The sequence below is a fragment of the Gobius niger genome, assembly GCF_951799975.1.
Source record: "Gobius niger genome assembly, chromosome: 12".
Classification (NCBI taxonomy): Eukaryota; Metazoa; Chordata; class Actinopteri; order Gobiiformes; family Gobiidae; genus Gobius; species Gobius niger.
Window position 1 is genome coordinate 15,025,895 of NC_136863.1, and position 16,106 is coordinate 15,042,000.

The window sequence follows — 16,106 nt, forward strand, 5'->3', positions numbered from 1 at the left end:
TATGAGCTTGAGTTATATCAAACAGCAACATGCTTTCAGTAATATGTACATCAAAACATAAGTAGATAAAACCAACACGCAAATAAACAACAAGAACAACGTTTTACTACAAACACATGAAAAAGGACACACATGATCTCACCTTTAGCAGGATTGACATATATCCCTGACTTGTAGAGCATTTCCTCATTCTGCCAGTCCCTGTTCCTCAGCACGGTCTTGGCTCCAAACAGAAGAATAATCGCCACGCTGCAATAAACCAACGCAGTCCTGGATGATTTGGGTCTAAGCCTGACATATAGAGACCTCATGCCCAGAGCCAGCAGGAGACAGAAGCCCATACTGGGGATGTACAGCACCCTCTCTGCGATCACGAAGCCTACATAGAAGAAGAGGTTTGTGGCAGGGAGGAAAGGGATGGCTAACAGGCCAAGAGAAAATACTACCACATTCTCAGTAGTGGGCAGTGAAGTCCTGTTTTCAAAATGCTTTTTGGTACCGTTCTCTTCGCTCAAGTTATTATTCGTATGGGAGTTCGTCTGTTCATGATTGTAATGGTAGCCATGTCCGTTACTGCTTCCATTGCTGCCATTCGTATAAATATGTGCTTTGCCATTTGTGTCTTTGCCTTTTGACATTTTGTGCTTTAATAATCCAAACCAAGCCAGCGATAGTAATCCACAGTAGAAAAACACTGTCTGCAAGTTCCTCCAGTCAGCAAAGCCGCGTATTAAAGGCAGGGCGTCCATGGACCAGTCGAAGCTGAGCGTGTGGGGGCAGAGGAGGAGCCAGAAGTTGACGGCAGGCAGATAGAAGAAGGTGAGGGTCCGGGTGAGCGCAGAGGGGGAGTCTGCCGCAGGGTTGTCGGAGTTGGAGAAGTTTGGAGGTTTGTTGCCCATCCAGTAGAAGCGACAGGCCAACATGAGGACTCCACTCAGGGCTAAGATGCAGATGTTCAGCAGCAGGTGGATGTTCTTTCTCTGGAAAAGAAGATCAGACACACAATAATAAATACAGGAAAATCATCTGAAGGGAGCCAGAACACTGGAATTAAGTTGGAACTATAATTTTGTTGCTATATATATATATATATAAAAAAAATACAGCCTGCAGCTACCGCCTTTGCGATGCCCAATCCCGTCCCAGACCTTGGAAGCTTAGCAGGGAAGGGCCTGGTCGGTACTTGGATGGGAGACCGTTTAGTAACACCAGGAAGCCTAGCGAATGTAGTGAGTGAGTGAGTGGTTGGTGGTGGTCGGAGGGGCCGATGGCGCAGACTGGTTGCCTCGCTTCCTTCAGTCTACCCCAGGGCAGCTGTGGCTACAATAGTAGCTTACCACCACCGGGTATGGAGTGAATGAATAATGCAAAGTAAAAGCGTCTTTGAGTGTCCAGAAAAGCGCTATATAAAATGCATTATTATTATTATTATTATTAATAAATAAAGTACCACAATCTGCTCAGCAAGTTGAATGTCAATCACAAATACTGGTGTCTGGGGAATCATATTCAAAGATTGTGTTGCTTTTAGGGAAATGCAACGCTGGTTCTTCAATACTACCACTAAAAACATGTGCAATAGGTGAATCCTCCAGCCAGGTGATTCTGACCATCAGCCTGGCTCCACATCATGGAGATGGGTCCCCGGGCGCGGCACTGCCGTCGACCACTGCTCCTTACGGGTTGCCCCAGTGGCATCGAAGGATGGGTTAAATGCAGAGGACAAATTTCCCTACGGGGACAATAAAGTATACAAACAAACAATGTTGAACCTTTGATTAAGTCGTAAAACAAACTTCTACAGTTCAAAGATTACACTCAATATCTATGCGGATTGCTAAACTTTTTGCCTGCAGGCTATTTTTTCCCTGCTTTTAAAATCATTTAGTCTGGTGTGTTTTCCTCCTTTGGGAGAACACTGACTGCACTTTCCATAAGTAGATGAAGCTTAGACACTCAGCCTGGCCTGCAGTATTGAACGATGCCCTCAGAGTTACGCAGACATCACAAATGCAGCAGAGATGGAAGATTTTCGGCTGCATGAAGCGAGAGAATATAGATTATCAATACGTGAAAAAGACTGCAAGCCGCCTGTGCCATTAGTCTCAGCTGTCTGCACTTCACTCCAATGATCATGGCAATTCTTTTTTTTTTTTTTTTTATGAATTATTTATACAAAACTCTAGCACAGAACACATGACGTCATCAGCAAGGGCATATCAGAGGTCGGCCTCCAGTAAAGAACATAATATACAGGGGTGCAGCATTGATTTGGTAGTGTGCATTCTCATTATCCAGAAAGGAGAGGACGTGTCAGTGCGCATCATATTTCTGGAGTTAATGACTGTAGATAATAAAAAGTGATATCAACCTGAACCAGAGCGACTGATGTAGAATACATAATAGACAGAGTGGAATGACAAGAATGATAAAAAAATGCGACCCAAGATGAGTAATAGAGAGCTTTAGCACAGTTTGAGAACTAAATATTATAAAGAGTAACTCATACCCCGAGAGGCCATAAGCACCACTGCAGGTGTTGTAGCATGTTACGGTTTTTTACTCATTAATTGTCCGTGAGAGTAAATACTACGCTGACAGAATCAAGACAAAGGGAGAGAGGGATATTGTACATCCAATTACACAATCTAGATCATTTTTTTTCACTCAAACTTGGCTGTAAATACTGTTGAAGTGGCGCTAGCCCTCAGTTAGCTTTGTCCATTAGCATTTTAGCTTCTTCTTCGTAATTCCATTAGTGTGTATTGGTGGCTCCGACCCTGAGGCAGGAAAGTTGCAATAGTGGTTTTCTGTCCAGAGACACCAGGGGGAGATGAAAGACCCCCCAATCACCTCATTAACACTTGAATTACCCCCCGAGACACTACAAAAAGGATTTATTAAGATAAACAAGTTACTCAGTTTTTAACGTCGTCACCTCAAATAACCCAGCCCACTTGATGGCTTAGACAGACATGGACGACAGAGAGCTAACACAAACATGCTCTGCTAAATGTGTCGCAGTAGAAAAAAATAAAATAAAATAAGGTCACACAAGTGGGCCGTAACCATGGCCCAGTTGGCCTGCAGGTCCTCCATACGGTATTTCGCTCACTCACAAATGCAAATACAGGCAATGTGAGTGAAGTGTCTTGACCAACGCAACAAATGTGGTTGGAGCTGGGATTGTACCGCCAACCTTTGGGTTTGTGGGTGAGCGCTCTACCCACTGAGCCACTGCTGCACCTGCGTCCTCAAGAAAACTCAAAGGGATTCAGAATGTGGTGCGGCCAGCGTTCTACTTAATCCATCTCATTTCACAAAAGTCCAACATGCAAAGGTCAGACATGTCCAAAAACCTCCAGGGCAGACTTGTCACCATAGCAACGAGGCCAGCAGTTCTATCACAACCTTTCCCCATTAACAGGCTGCTGCCGACCAAGTCACGAAATGTGGGGGGAAAGTAGTTTGTGAATTATTGGAGCCACTTTACTCTGGTTTAACTGGAAACCAACTGTGACAACCAAGTCTTATATGTGAAAAACAAGACGACCGCAGCTAGGCAACTGGATACAAAACATGAGTGCAACAAACTACTAAATTATCTCAAAGCTATAAAGAGTATAAGAAAAGTACTACCATGTGTGTTTGGGGTCGGGGCTGTACTACACAAAAGGGGAAATATAATGTGAATTGCTAGAGACTGTTATAGATTCTGAAATAGATTCTTCTATCAACTCATTAAGTCGTCTAATGAGAAAAATACTGTGAAAATATGTTTTTAGATCAACCTTATGGCAGAATGGAAGTGTGGACAATTAGACAGTTTTTTTTGTTTGTTTTTTTCACGTCTTTAAAGTGGTTAATTGTGGCTAATAAATGCACCTCAGCACTACTTAGGGGATCATTCATCAAGACAGGTGCTAAGTGAGTGCAAACTGGAAAATAGCATAGAGCGAGGCTACATATGTGAGCTTATTAGACCTAATTCAACATCTGAAATGTCGATTGATTAAGGGACCCCCAAATCGAATATGCAAATGAGAGAAAGCTGCGTAAGGAAGTCATTTTGCAATTTGCACATAGTTATACAACATATGAAATCGTACAAAAGTGTAGTTAGGTGAAAGCAGGTTAATACAGGACCTATGCATCATTTCCATTAGTGACTGTGGACAAAGATGTCTGCCGTGTTGGTCCAGCTGTGAGGCGCACAAAAACTCAAGCAAACACATTTATCATTAGAATATGGTGATTTATGCAGCAGTATTTCAATATACACAAGGCTGAATACACCAGGTACTATTAGTCAAATGTGTCAAAAGATGCAAGGTGAACTCCATGTGAACTTCATGTGTTGACAGGTGAAACACGTCCACTCTGAAAAAACACCACCATTCCAATGCGTTTTTTGAATTTCCTCAGAATCAGTGCGTACAGTTCAAAGCACAAAACCCCATTAAAGCTTTGCTCAGACCACAGCAGTGCACACTATGCCAGAGCGGGACAGAAATCCACCCCCAGCTATGAAGGAATCAAATCTGTCTGGATTTACGGAGCTCCCTACTTTTAAACTTAATCTTGCGGCTGATCCGAAGGCTTATGCAAATCAACTCAAAGTGCAAAGGCTCCAATCTTTACACGCAAGTGACACTGACAGGTATCGGAATAAGCGAGAGGAGCTTTAGTAGCAGCCACGCCAAAAAATTGTCCATTACAAGTGTCAAGTTTGCAACAGTATAGCCACATTAATTGCCATTAAAGCTTCTACAGCAGATGCACTAGAGTTGGTTCGTAGCCTCAGCAGGTTAACAGTGTCATGTGTTAGGAACTCATCTCACTTGTGTACAATGATGCTCACAGCTTGGTTCCTGCTGAGAACAGACCTCCAGTGAGTCCCCTGTGTATGTCTGCTGACAACCTCATGGCCCAGGTCCAAAACACTCCTGATCTGGCACTGGGACAAGCAAATATGTCCACCTGCCTCTAACCAGGCATTTTAACTACAGCCACATGTCCACACATACGCATCTTTCCGTTTGTATAGGAGGTTATATGAAGCACTGACAGCAATAAAGAATTGGTTCGCATTAGATTTAGATTTAATGGAAGCTCCTTTGTTCAACATGGAATGGAATGGAAAACAAAAATATTGAATGAAAAAGCATACAAAAAAAAGAGACATTCACACACCTAACCATAACCATACACCGCAGAATTTTTAGTAACATTGTAGTCGATAAGCTATACAAATGGCTATACAGTATGCGGATCATTTATCGAGCGAGTGCAAGATGGAAAACAACATGATTTTTAACATTTGAAATTGTGTGTGTTATATCCTGGACGGGCCCCCAATTGTAACAACCCAGCTGTGCTAGGTAAAAAAGTTGCAACAAAATAAATAAAGTTGTAATTGAATGTTGTAAAGTTAAAAGGAGTAACCAAAAATAACCAAACTAAGGCTATTTACGCTATTTACAAGAGTTAATAAAACTTCACCTAAATCAAGACAAACCAAAAGGTATACAAAACATGAACAAAAATCGACAAGTGTCTCAAAAATCACAAGTGTCACACAGGCCTATAAAAACAAGTGACACAGAAAAACCACAAACAGGAGACACAACTTAAATAACTGAAAACAAGTGTCTCTGAACACAAACGTCAACATTAACACCGAAGAGACACAGAACGAATGGCATACTGACCACAAAGGCCAGCAGCCCCGAATGTCCCAAGGTGTGGCCCTTTTATAGGAGTGCTGGCCAGGTGTAGAGCTGCCCCACCAATCACACAGCTTCCGATTCAAGCACCCAATCACCAGCCAGGACCTCCAAAATAGTCCACCAATCCCATGCCAGGACCACAGGAACGAATTTACATAATGGAAAAAACACAAGTTTAAGCCACACACCCAAATGTACAAAAAGGAGGGAGCCTGGAGGCCTGGGGCCATAACACCATAGAAGAAATATAAAACAAAAATGTGTGGAATATATTGAATGAAGCAGAGAGATTAATGGTGGCCAGTAGACCAGAACAGTTCCTTCTGGAATAAACAAATATATCCTTCCTGAGCCTGTGGAGAAAAAGACGTCCACTATTCAAAAGCATCAGTTCAGTCATGGCTACAGCTCCCAGACTTCTCCAGTCATTATTCTTCCAAACCCAGGCGGTCCAGCCCTGTGTCTTTGTCTGTAATCCAGTTAAGTCTGAAACAAGTGCTTCAGCACAGCCCCACGGGAGGCAATGGGACACTTTCTTCTTCTCTTTTGTGTTTGAGGGGCAATCAGTTTAGAATTGAAACAATTTAGGGCTTTATAAGGCAGGCGAGTGAATAAAATATCCCTGGAGATAAAATGCAAAACAGGCCAATTACAGAAGCTCTATTTATTCCAGTGCCTACTTGTTTCCCCCACTACACTTTGATGAGCTGGAATTGACTGAGAAAATGAATTGAAGTATTGTTGTTTTTTTTGAAGCATTGGTTTGTGCTTTGAGGTAAACCTTGTGGCAGAAATAAAGAGGTAAGAGCCAGGGGGAGTGATTTAATTCATTAGTGTGAAGGAAAAGCCCGATCGTCGAAGCGCGGCCTTTTGCATAATTGGCAGCACATATGCCTTATTATTTTACAGGACTGTTTAGTGAGAACCATCAATCACAATTATCCTGAAAGTGGCAGAGGAAGGTGTGTGAAGGCCATTGCAAAAAGACTATACCGAGTGAAACCCACACAGCGGAACAAAGGGGGGAAAAAAACATGTTATTGGACACATCTTAATTCCAAACTCTCTAACGGCCAGAACGCGGCTCCTGACACGATCTAAGCAGCATATCAATGGTGTGACTGCGGCTCTCACAGCGGAAGGGAAAATCCGGTAAAAAGCAGCAGTGCATGTGTGCCCTCTCTCCTCTTTCCATCATTACTCTGATCAATTGTCTGCGCAGGGTTTTGGTCCAGCTACTGCTCTTTGAATGGAAGTGAAAATGAGCTTCGGGCACCGATCACAGCATAATCACCTTCAAAGCCTCCACACATACACATTACACACACACACACACACACACACACACACACACACAGCAAGACCTGACCAGGGCAGCAGAAACGTCTCCCGGTGTGATGGATCGTTTTACACATGGCGAGCATTCTCTCTTTGACTGACTTGCAGGATCGACTGATCGAGCCTGTAGTTGATGAACCACAAATTCAACATTTATCTTTGTAGCTTTTATCGGCTGCAGCTGCGAGAAACCCGCTCCTCCCTCCTCCCCGGTTTGGGTGTAAAAAGCTGATTACTCACATACGAGACAAGATAAGAGACGGGGGATTTTAATTCCCAACGCTGTGTTTAAGGATTACAAACAGCTGCCAGGCGTTTGCAGATGTTAGGATGACTGACGAGGCTCCAAGCAGAAAGAGCAGTGAACATCAGAGCAGGTGAAAAGCGTGAGGGATTTGCTAGTTTTGACCTTTCCAATTCCGATTCCTGTAGATAGGTTTTTAGACGTTTGACGAATCCGGGAAAATACCACACAATTGTGATTCTCCATTCCGAGGTTTGTAATTGGCCTGTCAAAAGATCAAACCCACAACCTAAATTTGCCAAGGACAATGCAACACGACCAGCAAAATTCTAAAGAGACATGCAGGCCCTTTGTGATGATATATAGCTTTGTAGCATGCAATCTCACTTAAGTCAAGACTACTATGAATGGATCGTGAACCGGTGAAGAGGTCAGGAGTCAAGATCCCAGAGCGGTCCATCCTCTCTCTCCTCTCTCTGCGGCCGATGAAAGCTTTTAACCCCTGTGAACCAGCAGACAAACCTATGCACTCGGCTAGTCCCTGAACTGCAGCTAGAAAAGAGCACAAAATCAGAGAACTGAGGAGCGTAGAGATGTTGAACCAAGAGTCACCTTAAGGCGGAAGAGGAATATCAATATACTGTGTCCAGTGGTTACATTATGAACAAGAAAAGGTACGGTTTTCTGTTCAATCTGTCTGTAGTAACACATTATGTGCCATTATGGGAAAGTACTGTACAGAAAAATGGCGTGGCGTGTCATGAGAAAATACAGCCATCCTTACTGTAAGTTTGAGACTTTGGTTTGCCGTTGCCATTACTCAGTAATGACAACGGTAAACCAACGTCTCAGTTTCAACAAGGACATTTATTGAGAGTAGCCACAACGATGGTTTGTAAAACAAGCTGACAGGTCCCACTTTGTGGCCTTACATTTCCTGGGTTTATTTATTCTAAAAGCCCAACAGTGAGGGAGTGACCATAGCTGCAAGTTTGACTGTGGAAGAACATTTTCAACAAAATCTAAACTCATGTAGGCACAGCACACTATTCTAATTCCTATGTATGTCCTATTAGTGGATACACTGTTGTAGATTCTTTTTAAACTACAAAAGTCTATTTCATTTGACACAATACTGCCAGTCGCTAGATCCATTTGTGTGTAAACTGGATTTGTGTCCTAGCGCAGATTCTGGCTCATCTACAGTGCATTTGGAAGAGTGCTCAAGAAGAAGAAGAAGAAGAAAAAGAGGGATTCCATCACCGTAGATTCACTAATGCAGATATGTAAATAAAAATGTCCATTTGTCTTTTCATTTTGCTCCAAATCCAAATTTGAAATAGCGTTCATGGCTCTAACATCACGTTGGCCCACGTCTCAGTGATGAGTGAGCGTGTCATTTGTGTCTGTTTATTCTGGCCCATTATGAGCTCGAGAGAGAGAGTTTCTACAAATGCAGAAAGAAAAATCTGTGGTGTGCGATAATGACTCAAACCAGAATTATTTATAGGTCTTACTTCGGGTGTAAAAACATGTGAAAATGAGCTTGTGGTTTGAGTAAATGTTTCCAAGGAGTAAAAAGCAAGGGCAATTTGGTGGAAATGATGAAATCTAATTAAGGCTGAGTAATTAAAGAGTTGGCGCGTGTTGGTGCTTGTCGACATGCAGTCGGCGTAATCTAATCAGAAATTCTAAAAGTAAAGATGTTAAAAAAAAAGAAAGATAAGATAAGATAAGATGATACTTTATTGATCTCACAGATGGAGAAATTGCATTCGATGAGAGAGCATCTGGCAGCAGCACCCATTCAGTGCGCACCACTCTTTTTCCACTCTTTTTTGTTTCTTTGGTGAAAGATCGTTGTGTCGCGGCCGCCATCTTCACTGTTTTGGTCACAGGAGGAGCACTGGTTGATGGGAAATCCGTAGACGATGACCACGGCGGTGGAGCTCTTGTGCTTGGCCACGATGTTCTCGGCCACACAGGTGTAGTTGGCCGTGTCGGACAGACGCGCCTGCTTGATGATCAGGTTGTGGTCCACGGTGATGTAGAAGTTCCTGTCCTCGGCCGGGTCGATGATCTCGTTGTCCTTCAGCCACTCCACCCGCATGACCTTGGAGGATGGAGAAACTGTAGCTGCCCTCTGTCTCCTCTGATCATCTGAAACGGTGCACCGCCTCCTGGGCTTGTCCCCGTCTCAGAGCGTGGTGTCCTGCACTGGTCAGCTCCATCTCGTCCTTCCTCTTCCTCCTGCACAGCTCCCTCCACAGTCTATCACCATCTCCTTTTTGGTCCCTTTTGTTGTTTCCTGTAGCTCCTCTTGTGACGCCTCCTCCGTGCTGCAGGTGTGGGGGCTCTTGGTGCCTCTTCACTGTTCAGTGTCTCAGAAGAAGATGTGTGTAGATCTCAAATGGGTTTAGCTGATAAGCTAGCAGTTTGTTTACCTTCAAAAAGCTGCTTTCTTCAGGACCATTTTGGACTCTCAAAGAAAACAAATCCACCAAACCTCCACAAAAACACGGTAAAGACGTACAAAAGTATCCAGATAAACAACGTGGTTCGCTGAAAAAGGCAAACAATTCACTGAAAAAGGCAAACAATTCAGCTGCACCAGGAGAGAGGGAGGTCACTTCGAAAAAGGCCTATATCAAAGCTTTATCTAAAGGTTAAAAGCGTTTTGAAGTTCATTTATAGCCTGACTCTTCAGTAATAGGATGTGAAATTAACATCCTGAATGCACAACATTTGCGATTCACTTTCCGTGGCGTATGATCAAATGATGTACTGTCTGAACATTTAGACTGAACAGACTGCAGTCATGTAGTAAAAAACGGAGCTGTAAATCAGAACATTGCCATCATCATAAACTCATCACCGTGTCATAAAAGAAAAACTTGAAAGCCTTTAATTCATAGTCTTCAGCGCAGACTGTAAAGGAAGGCAGTAAAAAAAAAGAAAAGAAAGGCGTATCGCAGATGAGAAGAGGACAGGAGGGATCAAACCGTGACATGGGAACGGTTCTCTGAGTGCAGCTTCACAGGGATTTACAAAGGGCTGGCTCCACATCAGGCCAAGAGAAGGCAACCCAGGCAATACCTTAACTTCCTTAACTCACTACAGACATCACTTTGGAAGGAGAACTTCACAGGGCAGATGAGAACAAGGTAGGGACTGATAGCAAAACAAGCAGCAGTGATTTGCTGTGATGATAAGGGATGCAGCTTTAAAACATAGGCTACATTTGAAAGGTTTTGAAAGTTAAAGACAGACACGTAATTGCAAAATTGGCTCGACGTGGCGACGAAAATTCCCACAATATCATGTTTACAGTTTAACGTGTACAAGTGATGGATAGTCCCCTTGTGGCTTTGCGTTCTAGCTCTTATGATCATCCCCCGTGACCGTGAAGGGAAATTACAGCTGGGCGAGGGCCAGAGTCACTATCCACACGCTTCAGTGGATGTTTAAGGGCACAAACTGCAACTCAGCAACAAAACAAGAACAAAGGGGGACGCAATTAGGTCTGTAATGTGGACGCAAAGAAGATCACAGAAGCGCATTATCAAGATTTTTCACAGCTCTGTTAACAGGGAGACTTGATGATTTGCAAGTGCTTCTTCGTAACTGTTGGTCTAAATGTATGGTAAAATAAACATAAATGGCTATTATAAGAGTGTTAAAAACGAGGGCAACAGTTGATCATAAGTAAACTTGAATACATTTTCTATTGCAACTATTGTATGAACCAACCAAACCCACATGTTTTGAAGTTAGAGAAACTGGAGGAAACCCACAGACATGCTTAGGCCTTCGTGGGTAAAGTAACTTAAAGCAGAACTAAGTAACTTGTTTGCCTCAATAAATCCTTTTCGTAGTCCCTCTGGGGTTAATACAAGTGTTCATGGGATCATTGAGGGGTCCCTCATCTCCCCCAGTGTCTCTGGCCAGAAAACCACAATTGCAACTTCACTGCCACCAATGCACACTAAAGGAATCATGAAGAAGCTAACAGGCTAACGGGCAAAGCTAAGTGCTGCCTAGCCACTACAACAGTATTTACAGCCAAATTTGAGTGAAAAAAAAAGATCTCTATTGTGTAATTGAGTTGTGGCACAATGTACAACATCCCTCTCTCCCTTTTTCTTCTCTTTCAGCGTAGTATTTACTCTCACGGACAATTAATGAGTAAAAAAACGCAACATGCTACAGCACCTGCAGTGGCCTCTAGGGGCATAAGTTACTTAGTACTGCTTTAAAGCAGAGAGAGGGATATTGTATTGTACATTGTGCCACAACTCAATGACACAATGGAGATCATTTTTTTCATTCAAACTTGGCTGTAAATACTGTTTAAGTGGCGCTAGCCCACGGTTAGCTTTGCCCATTAGCCTCTTCTTCATGATTCCATTAGTGTATATTGTGCCTCTGGGTCAGAGCAGGGAATGTTGCAAGCATGGTTTTCTGGCCAGAGACACCAGGGGGGGATGAGACCCCTCAATCATCTCATCAACACTTGTATTACCCCCAGAGGGACTACGAAAAGGATTTAAGGAAAACAAGTTACTTTGTACTGCTTTAACTGCTCTACTAGTTCACATATTATTTCAACAAAAGTTACATTATGGTAGTTAATCAAATACAGTATGTTGTGACCTAAGAGAAAGTTTACCAGGTTTTTGTAAATGTAGAAGTAACTTCTTCTAAGTAAGTAACTTCTTGTCCTTTAAGTTGTCCCCAATACATATTTCAACAGCAGTACTTTTAAATAATAAAGTGTGACATGCCACTGGGCTGCACTCTGGAAGAAAAATGACGTTGAATGAATGATTGAAACTAGTGGAAATATGTCCTCTTTTCCTTACTCTGCCTGCTCAGACTCTGGTATAAGGCTTCTTGTGTCTGTCTGAATCCTAAAACAGTGGTTGAGGATTCATGTGAAGAGACAGGAGATCTGACAGATGCACTTCACACACGGCTCTGCCTCCTGCACTCAGGCTCTCCTCTCTCTCTGACCCCGGTCTGAAAAACCCCCATCCATTTCTGCGTCTCCGCTTCCTCCTCAAATAGTTGTTGCTCTCATCTTCTCCCAAGTGTATTTCTGTGATATTTCTCTGTGTTTTAAGGGCTTGCGTGTCGTCATTTCTTGCTGTACATAATGGCATCAGAAGTACGCTACCATCAAAGAGGGTTCCAGGGTATAGCAGCTCCCAGTCGCCCACTACACCTCCCCGTGGTGATTGTTTCTAATCACTCATTGATCAACGAGACTGTGATGGACATTTGTCATCAGCAACATTAATTCACTCTAAAAGATGCGAGTTCAGGGCACGTTCAGTCAATAGTTATCCTTCTCCGACAATGTCAATTTCAAACCCAATGTCTGTGAAATATCCAAATCTGTCATGTCTATCTCCCTGTTGAGCCCAGCAGCTGTGCAGATTATTGTTAAAAAGCAGGTGCTCTGGCGCAGGGGGCACGAGCCAAACCCACTTGGCCCAATCCATCAGACGCAGACAGCAGCCATTACGGCACAGTGGAGCATCTGTGTCCCTCAGCGATGATGTACAGAGGTGTTTCCCCTTCACCTCAGCACCACATGCTACATACTGAGAGGGATTTCATATGTGGCTCACAGGCAGTACACAGATACACGTCTTTTTTTATCTGCTTCTTTCTGATCTCCTGATTTTGAGGTGGTTATTCTGTGATATATTGTGCTGCCCGACACATTGTTTTCTCTCATAGTTATCGCTAAGTGGCCTCCCCGGGTTTACACCCCTGAGCCTGGTGCACAGGTAAACCCACAGCACTCGCTCATCGCACAGAAACACATGGTCGGGGCAGTAACCGGACGCCTACACACCAGATCTCAACAGAAATCTGCTGTGAAAGGAAAGGATCTCTTATCAGCCAGTTGGGTCTCATGCTATAGATTTAGGAACATGTCGCTGGGAAGATATGAGCTTGTATTCACAGAAATGATAGATGAAGTGCTGGGATGACCTCACTGAGAGAAATCTCTTTCATCCAGTCTGCGCTTCCAGAGCATCACATTTCTGTGTAGGACCTGTTCACATTCTGTAAGGAAAAGCACTGCCTGCAGGTTGGATCATCCTGCTCTTTATATTCATTGAAACATATGTTGAGACTCCATTTCCAACTTTGACTGTGATTTAATACCATACCTGTCAACTGGTGGGTCAGATCTAAAAGTATATTGTGGAAAAAAAAATGTGTCGATAGATTACTTTGATTTATATACTTATTAAATGTATACTAGTTATATAATATTTATCTTTGATAAAATATACCTCAAGAAAGTCAAATGTTTAATGTTAAATGTTTTGTTTTTTTTGTGTAAAATCATGATATGTTAATGTGGGAATGTGAGAAAAACAAGCAGTGATGATAACAATGTTGAGTTAACAGCGATATTCTGTTTAAATAATATGGTGTAATTTTAAAGTCGTAATTAACTCAAAAGGGAAACATATAGTGTGTCCAGGGGACAAAACTGCCTTTTATGGATGAATGGAGTGTGTTCAAACATTCTTTCCTTTCACAGTTAAAGCTATGACTGTACTCCTGCGTGTCACACAAAAATAAAACCTATTAAACTTGTATCACGCAGTCAACACTCTCAAAAAACTTTTTTTTTCCAATGATCAATGTGGTCCCACCACACAGCAGAGCCCTGAAATGCCAACTATGTGTTTCATGTAAAAAGCCTCATCCATGGCCATCATTTCTGCTCTAATCATGCACAAAGCAAATGCAGAGTCTGTAAAGGTCAGCTTGGGTAAACAGTTTAATGACGTCTTTTTGAAGACCAGTGTTTGTGAATGTACTAATTAGAATGCATTGTGATCAAATCTGAGAGCAGTTCCCTACAGAGCTGCTTTTACAGAAAACGTCTTGTTGCTTAATGGCGGTCAGCACTCATTGTGAGGTTGCATTCTGTTACAGTAAAAATGCACTAATGAGGCTTAAGAAGAAACAGCAGTGTGATTATCAAACTGTGAAAGACTATGATTGTCTTAGTACAAGAATTCCAAAAATAATATTGATACATTAGGTATTTTCTGTAAAAAAGTTAAAATTGAATATGAAAGAGAAAGACATAAAAGCAGTCCTTTGCGTATAATTATTCACTAACTATTTCAATTAACATGCTCATTTTAAGGTGTTCAAACAGAATTACCTGTAATTTCCAGAATAACCATGTTTAACGCTACAGCACTGACATAACATATCCAAAACAATTACAGCCTCTGAAAAATGTGGATGGACGTGCATGGACATTTTAGCTCAGCAGCAAATGATTAAACCATATGCACTTCCGCTGATAACATGAGCTACAAACTAGTCAACTGTGGTGCATCTCTGTCATTTATAACCTCAAGACCGCACACAGAAGCTCTAATGACAAAGTAGGAGATTTGCAGCTGATATAAAAGTGTAATGTAATGGAGTGGGAGCCTCTATCAGATAAGCCCGGGCCGTTCACTACTTCCAACAAATGTCAAATGACTGGAGCTAAGAGCTGTGATAAAGAGCTGGCTCGCTGTGGCCTATCAGTCATGGAAACCACAAGGCACTTTATCAGATAGGATATGTAGATTTATGTGGTCGGTCTGCAGCACTGTGGCACTACCTTTTCATGCTTTGCACTTTGATTGCTTTATGCAGTGCCAGCTTCAAATTAAGAAATGCAATTGCGTTCTATAACACAACACAACACAACACTTCACGTCATACATGAACTACTTGATTAAGGAAGCCTCACCGTTAAGATACTTGTGCTACAAATTAAAACTTGAGGTTTCGCTGAAATGTAAAGTGCAATATAAATAAAATTTATTATTATTATTATTATTAAAATGCATGTTTTTGTAGCCGCCTTTTATGTTGGAATCCATAAAAAGAGGGTTTTATAGATACATCTTTAGTGTCTATTTTGTGTGAGTATTTGTTTTTAATTATATATTCATCTGTGTATACAAATGTGTTTACACAGGCAGCAGAAGCAAATGAATATTCAGTGTAGCACAGTAAAAGTAAAGGTTCCAGTAAAGGACACCAGCTGACTTTCTGGGGTAAATCAAATCCCAAAGTATTGTTTGCCATAAATGAATGAATGCCATTTTCCAGAAAGTAAACAGCTATTTATGTGATGCTTATTTTAGTAACTTCATTAAATAAGGCAAAAAAAATATTATTTTCCAAAAGTGTTACTTGTACAGTATAGCCATGCACATATTACTCCATCATGTCACCTGTACTTTGGTATAATATGTGCATTGGAGAAGCACCTAGCTGGCTCTTTTGGCCATGTTTCCTCTCAGCTGTCTCTGTGCCGGACACATCATTAGAAAGGCTGTCTGCTCGCAGCAATAGATGAGCAATACTCCAGAGGACACAGTCTGATAAGGCTTAAATAAAAGAAAAACAGCAGCACTCATCATTCCTATACTTTCAGAATACCAATAAAGGTTGTTGCTTGTCCTTCCAGCATTGCAGCATCTCTGTTGTTTTCGCACTTGTGTACCAAAGATGCCCGAGGCTTTTGTCACATCACGCACATGTTCAGTTGCATTTGTTGTGATGGATGCAAAGCCATGGTTGTCAGACTGACTAGAGAGCAAATCATCAAACACATCTGACAGCAGCTTTTGAGAATGAACATATGTATGTGTGTTAAAAGGAACTAATTAAGGGGAAAGGAAAAGTGGTTGATGTTTTGTTCCCATTTTTTATTAAGAATGTTGTTATTGTGTAATTCATCTCTGAACTGC

At 42.1% G+C, this 16,106-nt stretch overlaps 1 protein-coding gene across 1 annotated transcript in view; it reads right to left on the reverse strand.

Annotated features, from left to right (window-relative positions):
- Positions 1 to 16,106, reverse strand: part of tmtc2b (transmembrane O-mannosyltransferase targeting cadherins 2b) — a 74,104-nt gene that overhangs the window by 25,595 nt on the left and 32,403 nt on the right. The window contains exon 3 of the mRNA XM_079568276.1: positions 143 to 980. Coding sequence (XP_079424402.1) covers positions 143 to 980 — 838 coding nt within the window. The remainder of the gene's footprint in view (positions 1 to 142; positions 981 to 16,106) is intronic.